The 18151-nt window shown below is 44.9% G+C and overlaps 1 protein-coding gene across 4 annotated transcripts in view; it reads right to left on the bottom strand.

Moving 5' to 3' along the window:
* The window catches only part of PCNX2 (pecanex 2), a 306833-nt gene that overhangs the window by 74240 nt on the left and 214442 nt on the right, over window positions 1-18151 (bottom strand). For all 4 annotated transcript variants that reach the window (XM_064594619.1, XM_064594618.1, XM_045877819.3 and 1 more), the window contains 2 exons: window positions 12751-12859; window positions 8137-8266 (listed from right to left, as the gene is read on the bottom strand). In XM_064594619.1, the coding sequence (XP_064450689.1) occupies window positions 8137-8266; window positions 12751-12859 (239 nt within the window). The remainder of the gene's footprint in view (window positions 1-8136; window positions 8267-12750; window positions 12860-18151) is intronic.

Below are 18151 nucleotides of genomic sequence, written 5' to 3'. Positions count from 1 at the left end.
ATTCCTACCCTGGCTGCACCCATGAGTCCCAGCACCCACTGTTTTCCCAGACGTGGCCCTGCAGTGGCTGAGCTATGTTAACCCCAAAACACGTCTCTTTTATCAGTGATTCTTAAGCATTTTTAAATTACTTTAAAATTCTCGAACTTATATGTGCTCCCAGACAACCCTGCATTGTCCCTTCTGTGGAGGGAGATTCCCAAAGACCTACCATTAGCTCCTAGGAAAAGTGAAGGGCTTTTTTTCATTCCTTTCACAGATGTTTGGAGTTACTGAACACCCTGGAAAATTAAGAGCAAGTGATGGCTTCCAAGAGGAATTTTCTGGATCAGCCATTTAAAAAGAAAATTGCATCTTTAATTAGTTTGACCACCTTTCTGGGCCTGAGATTTTATTCAGGACAGCAGGTGGTTCCTGAGTGCCCATGAAGCCACATTTCTGCTCTTATCTCATGGCTCCAGACCTGGAAAGGAGGCTCACATTGTCGGTGATCACAGATTTCCCAGTGTGAGAGGTCCCATGCTCACAGCTCTAGCAGGGCTGGAGGCAGCAGGCCACACCGGAGGGGTACCCCACACGCCTCCCGGCTTGGGCTCTGGAGCTGCTGAGAGCCGGCCGGGCAACCATACACGACCAGGACCCGTGAAGGAGGCAGCCCTGCTGAGAATGGCCGCACCGTGGCCCCCGGACTAAAAGAAGCCACTTCTGCAGTCAGGCACACTCAGGGAAGGGGCCTCGGGGCTTGGGCTGCCCTGCCTGTCCTTCCAGCCTGGCTCCTCCTCTGAACGGGGCTCTTGGGAGGGCACCTCTTTCCTGTCCCAAGCGAGCCCTTTAACTGGCATTCACTGAACCGTCTATAGTGTGGGAGGCATTTGAGAGGGCTCGGGACATAACAGAAAGTGCTCAAGGCTTGGAATAAGACCAGACCTGGTTTAAAGTCTTGGCTTGGCCACTGACTTGTTCTGTGACCTTGGGCAAGTTATTTAACTTCCCGGGTTTCCCTTTTCTGATCTGTGAAATGAGGAAAATGAAATTCTACTTCCAGACTAGTTATACAGGCAAGAATGAATATATTTGGGAAGGTGAGCAGGTGCTCAGTAAATACAAAAACGAGAACCAGTACTGCCCTATTGTACTACTATTACTAATTGCAAATTTTAATTATAGTGCTCCATTTTTTTTTTTTTTAAGATTTTATTTATTTGCGAGAGAGAGAATGAGAGACAGAGAACATGAGAGGGAGGAGGGTCAGAGGGAGAAGCAGAATCCCTGCCGAGCAGGGAGCCCAATGCGGGACTCGATTCAGGGACTCCAGGATCATGACCTGAGCCAAAGGCAGTCGCTTAACCAACTGAGCCACCCAGGCGCCCATATAGTGCTCCATTTTACTATCAACCCATAAGCCAAATAAGCTTGCTGCTTTGCATTTGAGAAAAAAAAAATGCCTTTTGAGAAACTCCATGCTTTGCACAAAGATCTTATAAACCATGCTTAAAATAGCTCAGTGGGTAGAGAACATCCAGAAAAATCTTCCCCATTGTGAAAAGGTAAAAAATAAAATGTGACGTTGAGAACTACTCTTTGACGGCCTTGCCCAAGTCAGGCACCCATGGACTTGTCCTAGTACATCCTCATTAACAAACCATGCGTGAAGACAGAGATGGTGGCGGGTCTGCAGAGAGTGAAAGTGAGGGGCTGGAGAGATGATGAACAGCATCATTGAAATGGACCTCTATGGACTGGAATATTAAAGCCGATGGGTCAAGAGTTGGTAAAGGAAATGTAAATTCTTTTCTTTTCCTTTTTTTTTTTTTGAAGATTTCATTTATTTATTTGAAAGAGAGCAAGCAAGCACAAGCAGGCAGAGGGGCAGAGGAAGAGGGAGAAACAGACTCACCACTGAGCAGGAAGCCCAATGAAGGGCTCGATCCAAGGACCCCGGAATCATAACCCAAGCCGAAGGCAGACGCTTAACCGAATGAGCCACCCAGATGCCCCGGAAATGTAAATTTCTGATTTTCATTTAACCACACACACATAAGATTGGGATGATGAAGGCCTGGCTTGGCAACACTTTAGTAAAATAATTGAGAGGTTTTAGATTTTAGAAGGCATGAATGAGAGCAGAACATCTGGCTCACAGGAAGTCACATCTACTGCGAGCTGAGTAGATGACATCTGGAACAGGCTAGAGGGGAGGGTTAGAGACAGCCCAGTAAACATCTGGATGAGGGCGGCGGGTAATGCCTGACGTCTGGACCATTTCAAAACATAGTTAGTGCTGTTCAGCCTGAAAGAGGGCCGTGAAGGGAGAGATACATAGGAGGCACGAGGATGCCGGTTGCTCGGGCAGTAGCACGTGTATCCAGGGAATTGTGGCATCCAGGTGAGAACACAAGGAACAGATCCAGCACAGTGAAGAGCCCACAGCCGTGGCAGACAAAGCTCACCCAGGGCTGCCTAAGAAGGCACAGGGCTGCTCCACCCAGAGTCGAAGAGGCTGGAGAACTCCCTTCCATGAGCAGCACAGGGGGAGTCTATAATTCCAAGGGTCCGCTTCTGTATTCCAAACCCATGAAGGCACTGGGAAATAACACAGTAAGATTCACGGGAGCCCATGGAGACTAGTTGAAATATTTGGATCATATAGTCTGTCGTTTGATAAACCACAAAATTGTGACGCTTTAGAGATGTTTTTCAACTCAGGCTGCTGTGTTGCTCAAAGAACAGGACCAGGCTCTGTGACGGGGTAAGGCATCAAAATAAACACAGCGCTTAAAGGTGAAGACTGATATTTAAGGGGTGCGTGACAGCGCGCTGTCTGTGGATTTGATGTTACATGCTCTGTACTTGTGTCCTTTCACCGGTTGGTATGATTGTGCTCTGCCATTTCAGAAAGGATTTCAGATAGGTTGTAAGGACATATAAAATATGTCTAGACATAACTGAATTAAAAGTCAAATGAGAGAAGATAGAAATATAGGTAAGGAGAACAAAATGCGGACAGGATTAAGGACGCACAGAGAGCCAGTCAACCCATTTTACAGAAGAGTTAACTGAGGCTCACAGACTGAATAATTTCCCAAACACCTAACCAAGCATATGGGCTGGGACTTTAATCGAGATCTGACAGACTATAAATCTCACACTTTCTGACGTCCTACCACTGCCTCAGGGAGAGCTGAGGATTAAGTAATGCTGATTATCTTCTTGCTAACTAGGGTGGGACCACGGACACTGGAATACAGAGTTGGATGTTTTTGCAGACTAATCACATAAAGTGACTCCTACTGGTTAAAGCCTAGCACAGTGCCCTCACGCAGATGCTTAATGCTCATTTGTGGAGAAGGATAATGCCCAGAATGATTTAACATTTTGTTTTATTTTTAAAGATTTTATTTATTTGAGAGAGAGACAGAGACAGCACTAGCGGGGGCGGGGGGTTGGAGGAGGAGAGGGACAAGCAGATTCCCTACTGAGCGCGGAGCCCGTGTCGAGGGGCTCGATCCCAGGACCCCAGGATCATGACCTGAGCCACCCAGGCGCCTCCGATTTAACATTTTAAAACCAATCTGGAGAATCTGATAGAAATGTAACCACCATGAAAGCTATACTTGTCTTTCAGATAGCTGTTCTATGCATCTCCTCATAGCGATGGTATTTTACATCTTATACAAGACTTCTGATCTATCCAAACAAACTCATTATTAATGGAACCCTTCATTCATTAGGGCTGAAGACAGTCAACTCCTTTAGGACCAAGATATTTGCTGAGATAACCAAAAATACGAATCAATACTTTATAGCCTAAACATTTGTTTCACGTTAATGACAAAGTTTGGTTATTTAGTGATTGTTTATATATAAGGAGAAGGGTGATATATCATAATATCAGAATTTGTTTCTAAAGCTTTTAAAATACTCTGACATAAGGGGATTTACACACACAAGGCACTATTATTATAGTGCATTTGTTGTCCTTGCCTGTAATTTAAGTGGGGACCCAAGGCAGAGCTCATTAAGACAGATTTTAAAGCCCTTATTAATCAAGAGAACATCAGTTTAACAGTGAACTTAGATTTCCTTTCCCTTTTACACAATATTGTGGGACTCAATCCACTTAAGAAATAGAGAACACTTACTATGTGTGTGGCCCCTTAGGGACACAAGATGAAAAAGAAACAAGTCCAAACTTGGAGACAAGTATAGTCTATGCCAACCCTGGGTAGAATTTGCTGATGGCCACAAGGCAAATTTATCTTCCAAAGACAGCTGCTATAATACCTCTCATCCCAAAGGCCTTCCTGAGCCTTACCACTCCTACATCAAGAGGTGGAATCTGGGTGGGTGTGGATGGATGGGAAATGGGATTGGGGAAGGGGAGGACGGTTTAGTGAAGGACACAGCCCAAGGCAAGGCTTGGGATGAAAAATTCACAATATGTGAGGTATGACAGAACGTTTTGGGAAATAGGCTGGAAATTGAGATTAAGACTGAGGAGGGTCTGTATCTGTGCTGTCCAATGTGGTAGTCTCTAGACACATGTGACTATTGAAATTTATTTCATTACAATTAAATAGAAGAAGTAAAAATTCAGGGGGCGCCTGGGTGCTTCAGTCAATTATGTGTCTGACTCTTGATTTCGGTTCAGGTCATGATCTCACAATCTCGTGAGATCGAGCCCCACGACGGGTGCCTGGCGGGGCATGGAACCTGCTTAAAATTCCGTCTCTCCCTGTCCCTCTGCTCCTCCCCTCCCTGGTTCTCTTGCTCTAAGGAAAAAAAAAAAAAAAGTAAAAATTCAGTTCCTCAGTCACAGTAGCCCCATTTCAAATGGTCATCAGCCACGCATGGCCAGTAGAGCTGCCATATTGGATGGTGCAGGTGCAGAGCATCTCCAACAATGCAGAGCTCCTTACTGGATAGGGCTGGTCCATGTAGTATTTCTTCTTCTCCTCAGGCAGCTTGAGCCACCAGAGGCCTTTGAGACAGCATGGAACCTGTTGCTATATGTGCAGAACGGACAAGAGTGCAGTGGAGTCAGGAGGGCAGAGGACACGTGTTGGGGAATAGGAAGCCTGTGGATTTCAAGACAGCCCAGAGGGGGAAAACAGACCGGTCATACTTACCAGGTGGCTGGTGATTTACTTATCAGTTTCTTCGGGTATTAAAATGGTTTCATGGGGCACCTGGGTGGCTCAGTCGGTGAAACATCTGACTTCAGCTCAGGTCAGGATCTCAGGGTCCTGGGATCAAGTCCCGCATCAGGCTCCCTGCTCAGTGGGGAGTCTGCTTTTCCCTCTCCCTCTGCCCTCCCACTGCTTGTGCTGTCTCTCTCTTACTTTCTCTCAAATAAATAAATAAAAGCTTTAAAAACTTTAAAATATATATATATAAAATGGTTTCATTACAGTGCTGGGCTAACTGGAGACTTGCAGAAACAAAGCCAGCTTTCGAAGCCTGGACAGAAAGCCTGGAGGCCTGGGACGGGTGGCAAGCAAGGCAGGAGGGGTGGCAAGGGAGAGGAGGCCCAGGAGAGGGGACCGCCCCCGAGGGCACTGGCCGCAGCCCAGGCCGGGGGTGGCGTGCCGGGGTACCCACTGGCAGCACATGCCCACCGCACCTCCAGAGGAAGAGTTTCTTTGATTGGCCTTTGGAAGTGAGGGGACAACTAGTAAACAACCACACAGAATCAATGGCCTGGTAATCCAGTGCTCCTTTGTGGGCAGTGGAGCAGGGAGAGATGCTCTCAGGCAAGAAAGTGAGCAGTCATTAGCATTTGAAATAAAAGCCAACAGTTTAAGATAGTTACAATGAGCTTTCCAGAGCATTTGCCGGGATCCAGATGAGATTTCCTGCCATTTCCTTTCCTGCTACCCACCTCTTACTGTCCTGAATCCCATCACTGATCTTTTAAGCAGCCAGGCACCGGGCTCTGTATTCTGATGATTAACACAAGGTGACCAGCCTGGGTTTTGCATCAGGAACTTTTTCCCCCAGCGGGACTGAACATTTTCTCCAACTTGGCTCCTTCAGCGAGACCTCGTAGAGGCTGGACAGCCTCATCCATGCCCGAAGAGCCTGATGCCCCTCCCCACCCGCAGCCAGGCCCAGCGAAAGCAGACCCCTCCCACACGTAACAGTGCTGAACTGGGGACATAATGGCTCACAACAGAATCAATTATTTGTGACACTGAGTAAGGAAATGGGAAGCCTGCTCTAGAGGCCCATACACGTAAGTAACCTACAGAAGCTGACAGTTCAAGTACCATACTGAATCCTGCAAGTGAGGAAACTAAGTAAGCAAACACAGAACACCAGAAGCATCTTGCTCCGCACGGGTGTTAGGACGCCGCCCTGCACTTAAACCTCCCCACAGAGCTCGTCCATTCCCCCTTCCTGCCGGGGACACTTAAAACCCTTTCCAGCTCAATGGGGATGCATCTTGCTTAGGTCAGATTCCAGGCCAGAAAGACTGGCCCCTAACTTAACTGAGACTAGGAGACACAAAGGAATCTTTTATACTAATGATCCAGTTGAAACAATCTTGCACTTTCCTGCATCGTTAAGAGCAATGGCATTGCCAGTCCTCTTATTTACAAGTGTAAACGTGGTTTTCAGAGCTCCAAAAAGATACCCCAAATTGTCTTCCCCTAAAGAAACTTAAAGTACCAAGTCAGTGCCTGTCATTTTCTTTTACTCTCTGGCTCTGTAAATATGCACGGCATCTCTTTAAACAAACACGGAAGAGGACTCGCGCCTCTGTGCAAAATTTCACACAGGTCCTTGTTGTCCTGCCCAAATCCCACCCCTCGTGAATATGAGGAACCTGCCAGGAACCCACATGGTCTCCCCACCGCTTCCCGGCCTCCCGGCACTGGCCCCACAGGGAGCACTCAGGTTCGATTAGTTCTCCCCCAGGGCACCCCTAAATGTGAGTTTGCCGGATGCGCTGGACGTAGTCATGGTAAACACCTGTCAGCGTGGGTCGAGGGGGAACGGGGACTTATATGCAGAGCAGTCAGAGAAGAATCACAGGGGCGCAGGCTCACATGGGGTCTATGTATATTAACCCATTTTCTCCTCACAGCAAGTCTGTGAAGTAGGTCCCTTCATTTTGCCCCCATTTTACAGAAGAGGAGAGAGAGGCCTGAGATCGCCAGCATTAAGTGGTAGAGGTGAGATGTGAGCCCAGGCAGGTGGGCACCCCAGGCTGAGTTTTAATCACCATCTCCTTCTGCCTGTCCCACAAGGGTGTGCATTTTACGTTGAAGGGGAGAAACAGAAACCACAGCCCTCCTCCATTAATGGTGTCTTGTATAAGACATAAAGAGCACATCGTCAAGGGCCAGAGTCGTGCAAAATGCAGACATACTGCTGAGGGCGGATTGGGGTTTATGGGGCTCAGCGCAGGGAAGGCTATAAGTTACCAGGAGGAGTTCTGGAATAAAAGTCCACCTCCTCTGCCCCAGCTGCAGATGGGCCAGCTCACCAGCCTTCCCTTCCACCACCTGTTCGAAGAGGAGTTCTGGAAAATTACTTAGCGGACGATGACTCCACCTTCACACCTTCCCTCAAGAAGTAACTGCCCCCACTCCATCACTGTTTGCTGGAGGAAATTGATGACCAGCCAGTCCACACAGTCAAGAAAATACATAAATCATCTTCTACAAGTTTAACGGCACTCTAGAAAACCCGGTGTTCTCCCTTATGTTGAGTTGTGAAGCGTGCACACTTGCACGCGACACGCATATTTAGGATACTCACAGAAGGTACTGTGGAGAGAGGACACGTGCCATCCAGGGGCAATCTCTGCCAAGCAAAAGGGGCGACATGGGCTCCCTCAAAACCCTTTCTGAGGGCAATTGCAAATACTCAGCAGTGTCAACTCATTTTTCCTTCATGACCAGTGAAACCCGGACTGGTACCCGACTGCAAATCTGCGATCAGGCCCATTCGGTCCGGAGCCCGGAAGCCCCCCGGGCTGAGCAGTGAGTGGAGGGAGCCCCCAGGGGATACGTTCAGTGCCCAGCCAGTGAGGCATAAAGTCTGAACCTTGACATGGAGGAAGGTCAAGGAGCATCCAGAAGCATGAATTTTAGCAAAAGAACATTAGCATCAACTTTGGGATCTTACTTGTAGTTTTTCTCCCAGAATTTCACTGGTCTAACATAGGAGGTGATGAAAATGACACTCCCGAGGAACGGGCTCAGTGGAGTAGAGAAGATGGAGGTGATAATCGTCTGAAAGAAAAGTATGGCGGAATCTGAGAATTTTGAGTTAAGGCAAAAAAACCCACAAACCATTTTTTTTATTGTTATTATATATCGAAATACTATTTCTGCTTTTGACTCGTTTATATGAAAGCTGTTTTCTCACTAAGGAAAGAAAGGAGGGCATGTACTTGATCTCTCTGTGTATGGAGTCAGGAATATAAAACTTTCAGTAGGATCCTGCTAGGTCTTGTTTCGCCAGCGTGAAAACCAAGTGCTTCTCATAAAAATCCCAGCAGTCTCAGGGTGATTTATGGCAAAGATTTAATATTTCAGGTTTGAAAAAAACCTCTTTTTACTAGGGTATCATTAGCAGAACAAAACGCACTGTGCTACATTTACTAAAGTATTAAGTAGCTTTATAAATAATTAAAATTAAATTACACTTTTTAGAAGAAATGAATAGCATTGTGTGAGAAGGTAGCATCTCTTTTTTTCAAAGACTCTTTCCCCACTATTCAAAAAAATATTCTTTGTGATATATTGAACACCAACGGCTCAAGTCATGTCTGGTTTATAAGCTAAAACTGTAGACACATGAAGTCATAGCATGTTGCGCTCTGTATGGGTTTCTCACTTACTGGTGGGACTCACTTTTACACACCCTGGTTGATCAGAAACATAATTGTCCAATATTAAAATTAGTACTGCTGCCGTATTTGGATGAAAACCAATGAATTGATCTCTAGAAATCTGAGAGGGTGCCTGACACAGACAGGAAGACTCTATGTGTCATTGCCAATCAGGACATAGAAGCGACCCAGGCGTCCAGATGCTTTTATATACTCTCAGCCATGTGCTGGGGAGGGGTGGCTGTGGGGACCTCACCGCCCGTTTACATGTAAATCCAGAAAAGGAGAGCCTTGTGCTGTCATAGGCACATCCCCAGGTATTTTCACAGACTTAAGCTCAGAGTTTTGCTTCAGGAATAACTGTGTCTTTATTTTATTTTATTCTTTTCAACTTGCTATTTACTTCCAAGCAACTTCAGGAGTGAAATGACATATCCTCCATTAATAATCCATTCCGGTGTTGAATTGTTTGGGTAGCAAAAAGATCTCTATGGTGCTACAATTTAAATCCAATTCCTTTTATTTTGACCTCGGTTCACACGGAGAGCTACAGAACAATGAGCTACCATGGGATCTATGGGATCTATTATCACCCATCTGTTTTCTCTTCATTGGAAAGCTGAAAATATCTAAATACCTGGGTTATAAAACACACCAAATTAACCATGCCCCTTGTCTCAGGAAGAAAAGAGAACTGCATGGGGGATGTCATGGAGTAAAGGTACTGAAAAAACGTGAGAAGGCAGAGCCACAGGGGGATTTCTCCGATGGGAGGAGGGCAGGAGGGCACTGGGGGGTTTGCAGAAAAACCAGGACAAAGCCGCACAGACCTGGGGCTGAGCAGGATGCTAGAGAGACTGGCCCTGCTCTTCTTTTCAATTCTACGTATTTCCCCAAAGATTATGTTGTCCATTTTTTAAATGCCAGAAACAATTAGCCAGAAGTTAAGTCAGGAAAGCAGTGCGAAGCTGTAAATGAAGTTCAATGGGGTAGGAAAGGAAATAAGGTTTAACAGGTCTGAGGTAGGGCAGAAGTGAATAGGTGGCTTCAGAGGTTATTTTATTTAGGGGAAGATCAATAAAGAAATACAGCACGCTCAGGGCAAATATAAAAGCCTGTCGGTATAACTGCTCAGACAACGCCGAGAAGCGGGGACTCCTGAGAGCCCGCACATGGAGCCCTCTTTGTTTCTTACCCACAGGGAGAGGGTGACTCTGTCAAAAGCTTCCATTAGCGTACATTTAAAATGAAAACATCTCTGTCAGTCCTCAAAGTTAAAAACAAACCATGTGAAGCTCAAAAGGACATACCAAAGAGAAATTCTGCAACCTTCCCAATATACACATTTAACAGAGATAATCTGGCTGCGTCTGTAATTACTAGAACACAGTGGTCTTGCATGGTCTCTACACATAGTAAAAGGGTGAGCATTCTCAACCGTCCCTGGAGGCTACAAGCTCAGAAACTAAAAGAGGCTACCGAGGGAGAAAACATGCTAGTACTGGAAAAAGCAATTTACTAAACAGTGCCCTGCTGGCCTGAACGCTAATTCAGTTCCAAAATGGAGCAAATTAGTCCCTTCCTGATGCCAGGATTGAACCCACAGCTTCTTAATAGAGTGATAAAATAATTAACATTTCAAAATTAGTCAAGATCCAGGCCTGGCGCTTAGGAACCTCATAGCTTTGTCTTGACGGCATATACATCCGCTTTTCTAAACTATGATCTCATTATATTCTGAATGGTATAATGCTGGCTTCCAGATAACACATATCTACTTTTACAACTAGTCAAGGATGGGAAGGTGCCCTGGGATAAGGGGGAGGGGGGTGACGGGTCCTGTTAGCTGTCACATAACTGCAGTGGTCAGGCTCCGAGGTCACTTTGAAGGCTCTGTATCTCAGGAGAAGGGAAAACGTGGATGTCACTATCCTGGGCAGTTTTGGGAACAAAGCACGGGGATTGATCAAGTGTTCTAAAACAGAGCCATCAGACGCCCAGTGAAATCTACATCTCAAATGTTCAATTTCTTGAGAATGAGTCACCCACCAAGAAAGCACTTAGATTTAATATGCACCGTGTGCAATCTGAGGTGGATACTAATGCCGTGTTTATTCTTATAGGAGATATTAAGTGCCAGACATGAAGTGCTTGTGTGTGAACCCTCAGCACACAAACAGGTCAGGTAATTGAAAGTGATGGCTCCCAGGAGGGTCTTAACTCAGCTGTGGAACCATAAGGAGTAATTAGTATCGCTGAACTCACCTAACAAGGCATAAATAGGCACAAGAAATGCTACAGATCTGCATGGGACCAAAGTTAGGATAAAATTGGGAATCATAAACTTCAAGTTTCACATTCTTTGTGCAACTCCTGAACCACAAATTTGCATCATCCAGTAGTTTTCATTTAATAAACAGGCTGTAAACTCTAGATAGGATGCCTGAGACACACTTCAGAAATAAATAACAATCACCTCTCTTTCAGCTCACTGTCTTTGTTTTAAAGGACTCTTTAGAAAAACCAAAATTACTGGTATTGTAGAAAATGATTGCAGTTAAAGGGGAAAAAATCGTGTAAGAGCTCACACTCTTGCAATTTTTTTTCCTTAGCTTGTTCTGCCAAATAACCTTGAAACACTTCAGCAATATCAATGCAGGTCTAAGAATAGGAGCACAGAACAGCGTGCATTGTACGGCCAGCTCCTGGTATGCTTAAAAAGATGCTTTTAAACAGAGGAGTCTGGAGAAGGGCATTGTTAAAAGCCTAGAATATGTTATCCTTTAACAATTAATCCCACGTATGTTTCCATGCCTGTACAAGAAGTTCAGGTCCGAGACTATTCATGAATCGTCTTAATGAGCCTTGTGTGGACATCGTATGGAAGGAAGCTATAGAACTGGGGGTCACACATGCCAGTGGGGTAAGGATCCTGGGCAGGCTTTTGAAGATGAACATTCCAGGATCCACCCCCTGAAATGTGATTTTGAAAGTATGTGTTGGGCTCTGGGATTTCGTTAAACAAGCTTCTCCAGGGATTCCCATACAAGTAGTTCCTGAAACACATTGTGGAAAGCACACATTTAGGAGGTATAAATGAGGTGGGAAGGAAAGCCTTTGAGGGCAAATTTTAGGCCTGAGTCAAGGATATTTTTGTCTAATCTCTCTCCCTTCAAGAGTATTTTTTATTAATCTCTCTCTCTCCACTTACGCACACACCCCACACACAACTTACCTGTGTCAAAGTGATCCCTACAAGGAGTATCTCAAGTTTGTTTTGAAGTAAATTAAAACTAATTATCATTATGGCAACACTTAAAAACAGACAAAGAAACCAAAAGAACCTACAAATGGTAAAACTAGGCTTCTTGGCTGAGAGCAGCTACAAAACAAAACCATCTATTAGTTTTTTCGTCTTTAGAAGACTTTGGGTAATTCTATGTGTATCTAATTCTGAGTTTTGACTATTACTCAAGTATATGATTACCAAACTCTATCCTAATATAGTGTTAGATAATCTATAATAGTATATCAGAGCCATTAGCCCTATCCACCATGTTTAATAATAGCAGATCGATTTACACTATTTTGCACAAGTCAACTGAACCATTTAAGCAGTAACTTTCTAAGACAGGATATCTTAATACAGATCTGGGCGTGGGAAATGGAAGAATCAGAGAAAAAGTAATCCTGGATATGCATTAGGAAGCAGGAAGAGTTCAAAATTAAGCAACATCTTTTAAGGCTAAGTGGCCTAAGGGGAATCCAAAGTGCCTCCCCACGTCCCCATTAAAATGTAATCTTAAAGACTTTCAAATCTTTTCATTGCCAGGGTTCAATGAAAAGCTTGCATCCATAAAATGTGACTCTCAGCTCGTGGGTGAAAATAGAAGCCCAAAGGATACGAGGGACGGCAAAGAGCTGAGCAAACACGTGAAATGAAGAACCCCAAGCCATCTGCCAAGGAGCCACGTACGTCATGACGAACTGTAACTTGTGAAGCAGTTCCCCGAGCTGAAAGCAGAAGGAAAAGATTCATCAGAGACAACAACAGACAACCGGGCTGGCAGCTGAGTCAAGGTCACTTACAGCCAGGAGGGCGGAGTGGCGGAGCTATTGTTCTCCCTCCTGCTCTTACCTTCCTTTGTCCTATGCGCCAGGCAGCTGTTTTGGGAAATTTTAAAACAGACCCAAAATGGTCTGAGTGGTTCCTGTCCCCAGGTTAATTACTCCAGCCAGCAAGTGCGGTGTGTCCCTGCATCTCTGCCTTTCTCAGAGGAGCACTCCCAGTTTGCTCTTCCAGCCTTCATATTGGGTCTTTTAGGGGAGATTCATACAAAAGCTATCATCATGGCCACTGTTAAACCTATCATTATGGCCACTGTTCAACTTAAAGCCCTTCAGCGGCTCTTGCTGGAGAAAAGAGCTCCGTACCACTGAAGTGCCAGTTACAAGGCACTTTAGAAAGCCACGACAGGCCCCTGAAGCTGTTGTGTTCACTCGGCCAGGCAGCACGGGAAAACATGGAGTTCTGGGAGTTGCCGTGGGTGAGGAGGAGACACCTTACGTGGACTAAGGATGCTCGAGATTCAGAATAGGAATGTGCCAAGAAGGATGGACAGGAACAGGTGGGCCTGGCTGGGGCCCTCCGCTTTGTGGGAAAAAGCGGCTCATGAATCCCAGATGCGAATTCCACAGCTCTTGCTTCCAAGTGCAGTGAGCATCCTACCAGCGTCTGCCCCCAAACTCCACATACATACACTCTTCGTGCATCATGGAAACTTCAGGCACAATGTGTTTGTTCCTAGACTGGCTAGCATATAAGATAATAAAATAGATTCCCCAAGGCCAGGATGTGAAATGAGAACAAATGGAATTCTTAATTAGGCTCAACAGGTGTTACGTAGGACAACAGAAGACCACAGAAAAAAGGAGGCAAAAGTTGGGAAGCAGGGCCATTAAGGAAAGGTTCAAAGCACTGAGATGACTTAGCCAGCCAGCAGAAAGCCAACCTTGTGATCTGGGGACCAAAAGATGAGGTTGCTCTGAATTGCTCCGTGAAAGTGGAGTGAGGCAGATGAGACTCATCAGAGACCTCTCCAAATCTTCCTCTCGCCTTTCTTGTCTCCCTGTTCTCCCACAGACATCCCAGTGCTGGAGAATAACTCCAGAATGGAGTTAAACATGGTCCAACAGGGCACAGAAGAGGAACCAAGGGTAAAAGTCCTCTAAAGGCCCAGCAAACATGGAGTTTGTAAGGAGTGAGAGGCAGCAGGTTAGGAACAGAACCCCAGGGGTCTCAGTGTGTCCACAGACCCAGCAATGAAACAGCTGAGTAGAGAGAAGCAGGGGGGAGGGCCACTGAGGCGGGGGACAGGACCAAATAGAGAAAGAAGGGAGGACAAACAAGGAAAGGACAATGGGAGAAGAAAGGTGATGTGCTCGGACCTGAATAACTGTAAAGAGTACAAGTCTGGGAAAGAAACACAGACGTCTGGTTTTTGCTGATAACTTTCACTTTCTTTACTCTTGCTCACATGCATTGACCGCAGAGGGTTGACTGCAATTGGCTTCCAAGTTCTTTCAGAAAGGCCACTTTAGTTCTAATCCTGGGGCCGGTTTAAGCTTCCTGAATCCATTCTGGATGAGATTACCAGCTCCCAGTGCCTCAGACATGCTGACGGTTGAGAGGATGGTAGTTTATTCCATTATGTCTGCTCAAGGTCACATCTCTTAGGTTCACAGACAAGAATAGTCTCCCTACCACCTGATTTTTCACCAGTCAGTAGCTGACCTGGTACAGACCGAGACAGACAGTTCTAACATAGACTCAAACCCTTGACTCACTTCTGTTAAGACAGAGTATTTTCTTTAAAGGTCAATCTCATTTCCTTTCATCCCTGCCATGAACACAAGGAGAGGAGGAATATGCTAATCACCAAAGGGAAGACTCTCAACACATGACACTGGATTACATCAAAAGCCAAAGTCCTGAGAAGTGGTGCCTGGCTCTCTTGCATTAACTTGATCAGTTACACCTAACCAAATTCTATCACGCAAAATGCCTCTGGATCTGAAACCCTTTAGTCACTCCACTGTCGAGTCTAGTTTTTCAGAATTAACCCATGACTCGTGCCTAGGTGAAAACTACAAGCATGAAGAAGATTACCTTATGTGATGCATGGCCCCCCGAATACCCAACCAATGGATCAGGGGTTATGGAAAGTTACTCCTGGAGGATTTTCCATGTATGACTATATCCTGGGAGGCTTTTAAGCCACCTTGTGAAAAGCTGTTAAGTAGGTCAGGCATAGCAGTTATAATCAGACAGGAGCCCTAGGGAAAGCCTCATCTGCAAGTTTAAAGCTCTAAGTGAAACTTGGCTGCATTATGATTCAATGAATCTATTACAATTATTTTTTGCTTAGCACAGCGACTTGTATTTACATACAAGCAAAACCAGTAATCAGGCACATACACTCTCACGCTCTAATTGCAGCTGAGACCCCAGGTATCTTTGCTCTTTTCCTGTGTCGATGTCTCAGCTTTTTCATAAACATCATGCAGAATAAAATAGAAGTTTTGTGAAAGATTTTCAATATGCGGCTCATAAAATAGACTCTGCTGTTCTCACTGAAGAAGCCAGAACTCCTGAATGCCACTTCTTTGCATGTCTAGGATTCCTCCACCAAAAAGTAATTTAATCTCCTCCCCAAGGCCACCAGAAAAAGGACGCGCTTTAGATGTGGCAGATGTCAACATGGTGTGATGTTTAAGAGCATGGGCTTGAGGACAGGCTGTCTGAGCTTGAACCCCAGCTGGCATCCACCACAGGGATGATAACAGTACTTCCTTACAGTGTCATCTGATGATTGACATCATCTTTGTTCAGGACTTAGACCAGTGCCTGGCAACTGTAAGTACAATATGAGAAGCTGACAGATAGATGTTGGGACAAGTAGAGGTCATCTTTTGGGATGTACTTAGCTTGCAATCAGGAAATTCTAGAGCCCCCCTTTAAAACAATGGAGACTTACCAAGTCTTGATCCTCCTAGTTTTCAGAGGGGGAACCCAGACTCAGGGGGCCACTGGCTGAGGTTAGACAGTGAGTCACTGGCCCATGTGAAACCAGAGGTCAAAGTGCCTGCCTGGTTCTCTGCCTGGTGGTAGATATTTCTACCTTACCATGTCTTCTTGAGGCTAGGAGCCCTTCTTAAAGACAGCAGCAGGAAAACCTGCCTGTCATGCAGCAGCTGAGGGCAGCAACTCCTCTACTTGGCCTTCCTGCTGACAGTCAAGGGACAGGGTCCCAAGCGTGGACATGCCACATATGGCTGTGGCCACCAGCAGGGAGCTCTTCTGTATGCACACAGTGACGAAGAACTCTGATCCATCCTGGAACGTCTCTTTCAGTGTAAATGCACAATTAATAAAATATGACACCATCCAACAAGCCTGGAGACATTCAAGCAGATCTCAGAAAGGCAGGCCTCTTGGTTCCCTGAGCTTCTTGAACACACAGCCCCAAGAAGATGGATATGGCTTAGTATTTTATTCCTAGAAGTGTGGAGAGGTATGTTCCAGGTTAAAAAGACCCAACTTCATATTTTCCCTTTACACTTCGTCCTTCTCCTCAAGAGTGGAATCAAGCGAAAGAATGAAAAATCCATGGGTGTTCAAAAGGTGATGCCTAAGCACAAAAGGAAGCCTAAATGTTGATCATTAATGAAAAGTGTGTATGAAGAGGCACTTGACGTCCTATTACACCATCGTGTATAAAATCATGAAGCATTTAAGATGAGACTGATTCAGTCTCAGTGGAAACAGTAACATTAACACCTTTCTAGTAAGTGCCATTACATACAGCATAACATTGCACTGAAGCACTTTAAATAGAAATCCACTTAGATTAGCTACGAAATTACATCTCAGTAGGCAGTTCAAGGCCTCTACTTTTATGAAGCTTATCTCACTTCTAATGTTCTGCTTCCAATATCCTAAATCTCGGCCCTATGAAAGCACAATAAACTTCACAAGTTACCCAAGTATGACTATAAGAGAAATCAAAATCATTTGGGCCTTTTCCACTGAAAACACTAGGAAAAGAGTAAATAAGGTCACAGTGGAATGATTCTGGCTGTTTCCCAAAGAAAGACACCATAAATATTCTCAATTCCAATGACCCTTTTTGGGAATATCTTTTCCATTAGGTGTAGACAATGCTGTTATACCTCTGCTATAGATAGGAAACCCCAACTGCATAAATTCACAAACTATCTTAAGAAAAATGTCACTAAATAAAGATGATCCAACCCTTTTCCTTGCTAATACATTCTGAAACAAGATGTATGCCATCTTTCCTCAGGGGACTCCCTCTCCCACCAACAAAATGACTCACAATTTATTGGACATTTTGATATTGAACACTATCTTAGGGAGCTGCCCATAGGCTATTCCATTCGATTAAAGTAGAATTTTCCTTCCCAGTCCCAACCACCACCTTTCCTCCTACCCCTCTAACCCTAACTCCAGCCTTACCATCTCCCAGATTAGCTGTATCACGTAACTTTTCTTCCTTCTTTTCTTGCATTCTGTGGTCAGATTCAGCTAGTTTCCTTCTCAGAAAGATATGCAGCTTGTCATTATGAATATCTGAACGTGAAGAGGCATGCAGGGCTGAAAGGAGTCCCAGAAACCAGTTGCTGAGTCAAAGATGCACTGAGTTCAGGATGAGGGAACGCGGAGGGAATAGAGGCTCTGGAATGCTTGGAAAGGAGGTGATGTGAGGAGCAGGAAAATGTTCAAGAAGGAATGGAAATGTTCAAGAAGGAATGAGTAACACCTCAAGTGTGGGATACCACTTTTTGGGGGAGGGGGAGCACCACTGTTACAGAATAAAAGATTGATAACAGCAAACATGATAATTAAATATGGGGACATTAGCTTTAAAACATAAATATTCTCAAATAAAGCCTGGCAAGATGTATCAGAATTTTGTAAGTTAGGTAAACATATTCAGGTACAGTTATAACGGATTACAAGACTGAATTTCAGAAGGTCAGAAACAGATTCTACCTCTGTATACAATGTGTATTGGGAGCTTATTAAATAGCACACAGTTTAGCAAAATATCAATGTGCTTCAGGGAGCATGGTAATGCACAAAGGTTACCACCCCACTGCAAAGATAATAGAAATGGTCTAAAATATTGTAAGGAAAAAATGTAATTAATAGTTGAAGTCAAAAGAAGGGAAAACTTCCAATAGTCAGAACCAAAAAGGGAATTTAAGATGAGAAAAATAGGG

This window comes from Mirounga angustirostris, unplaced genomic scaffold, assembly GCF_029215605.1.
Source record: "Mirounga angustirostris isolate CCGP_5_RB_7025 unplaced genomic scaffold, mMirAng1.0.hap1 SCAF_6, whole genome shotgun sequence".
NCBI classification, from domain to species: Eukaryota; Metazoa; Chordata; class Mammalia; order Carnivora; family Phocidae; genus Mirounga; species Mirounga angustirostris.
The sequence above is the reverse complement of the archived record's forward strand: the minus strand, read 5'-3'. Positions and strand labels throughout refer to the sequence as shown.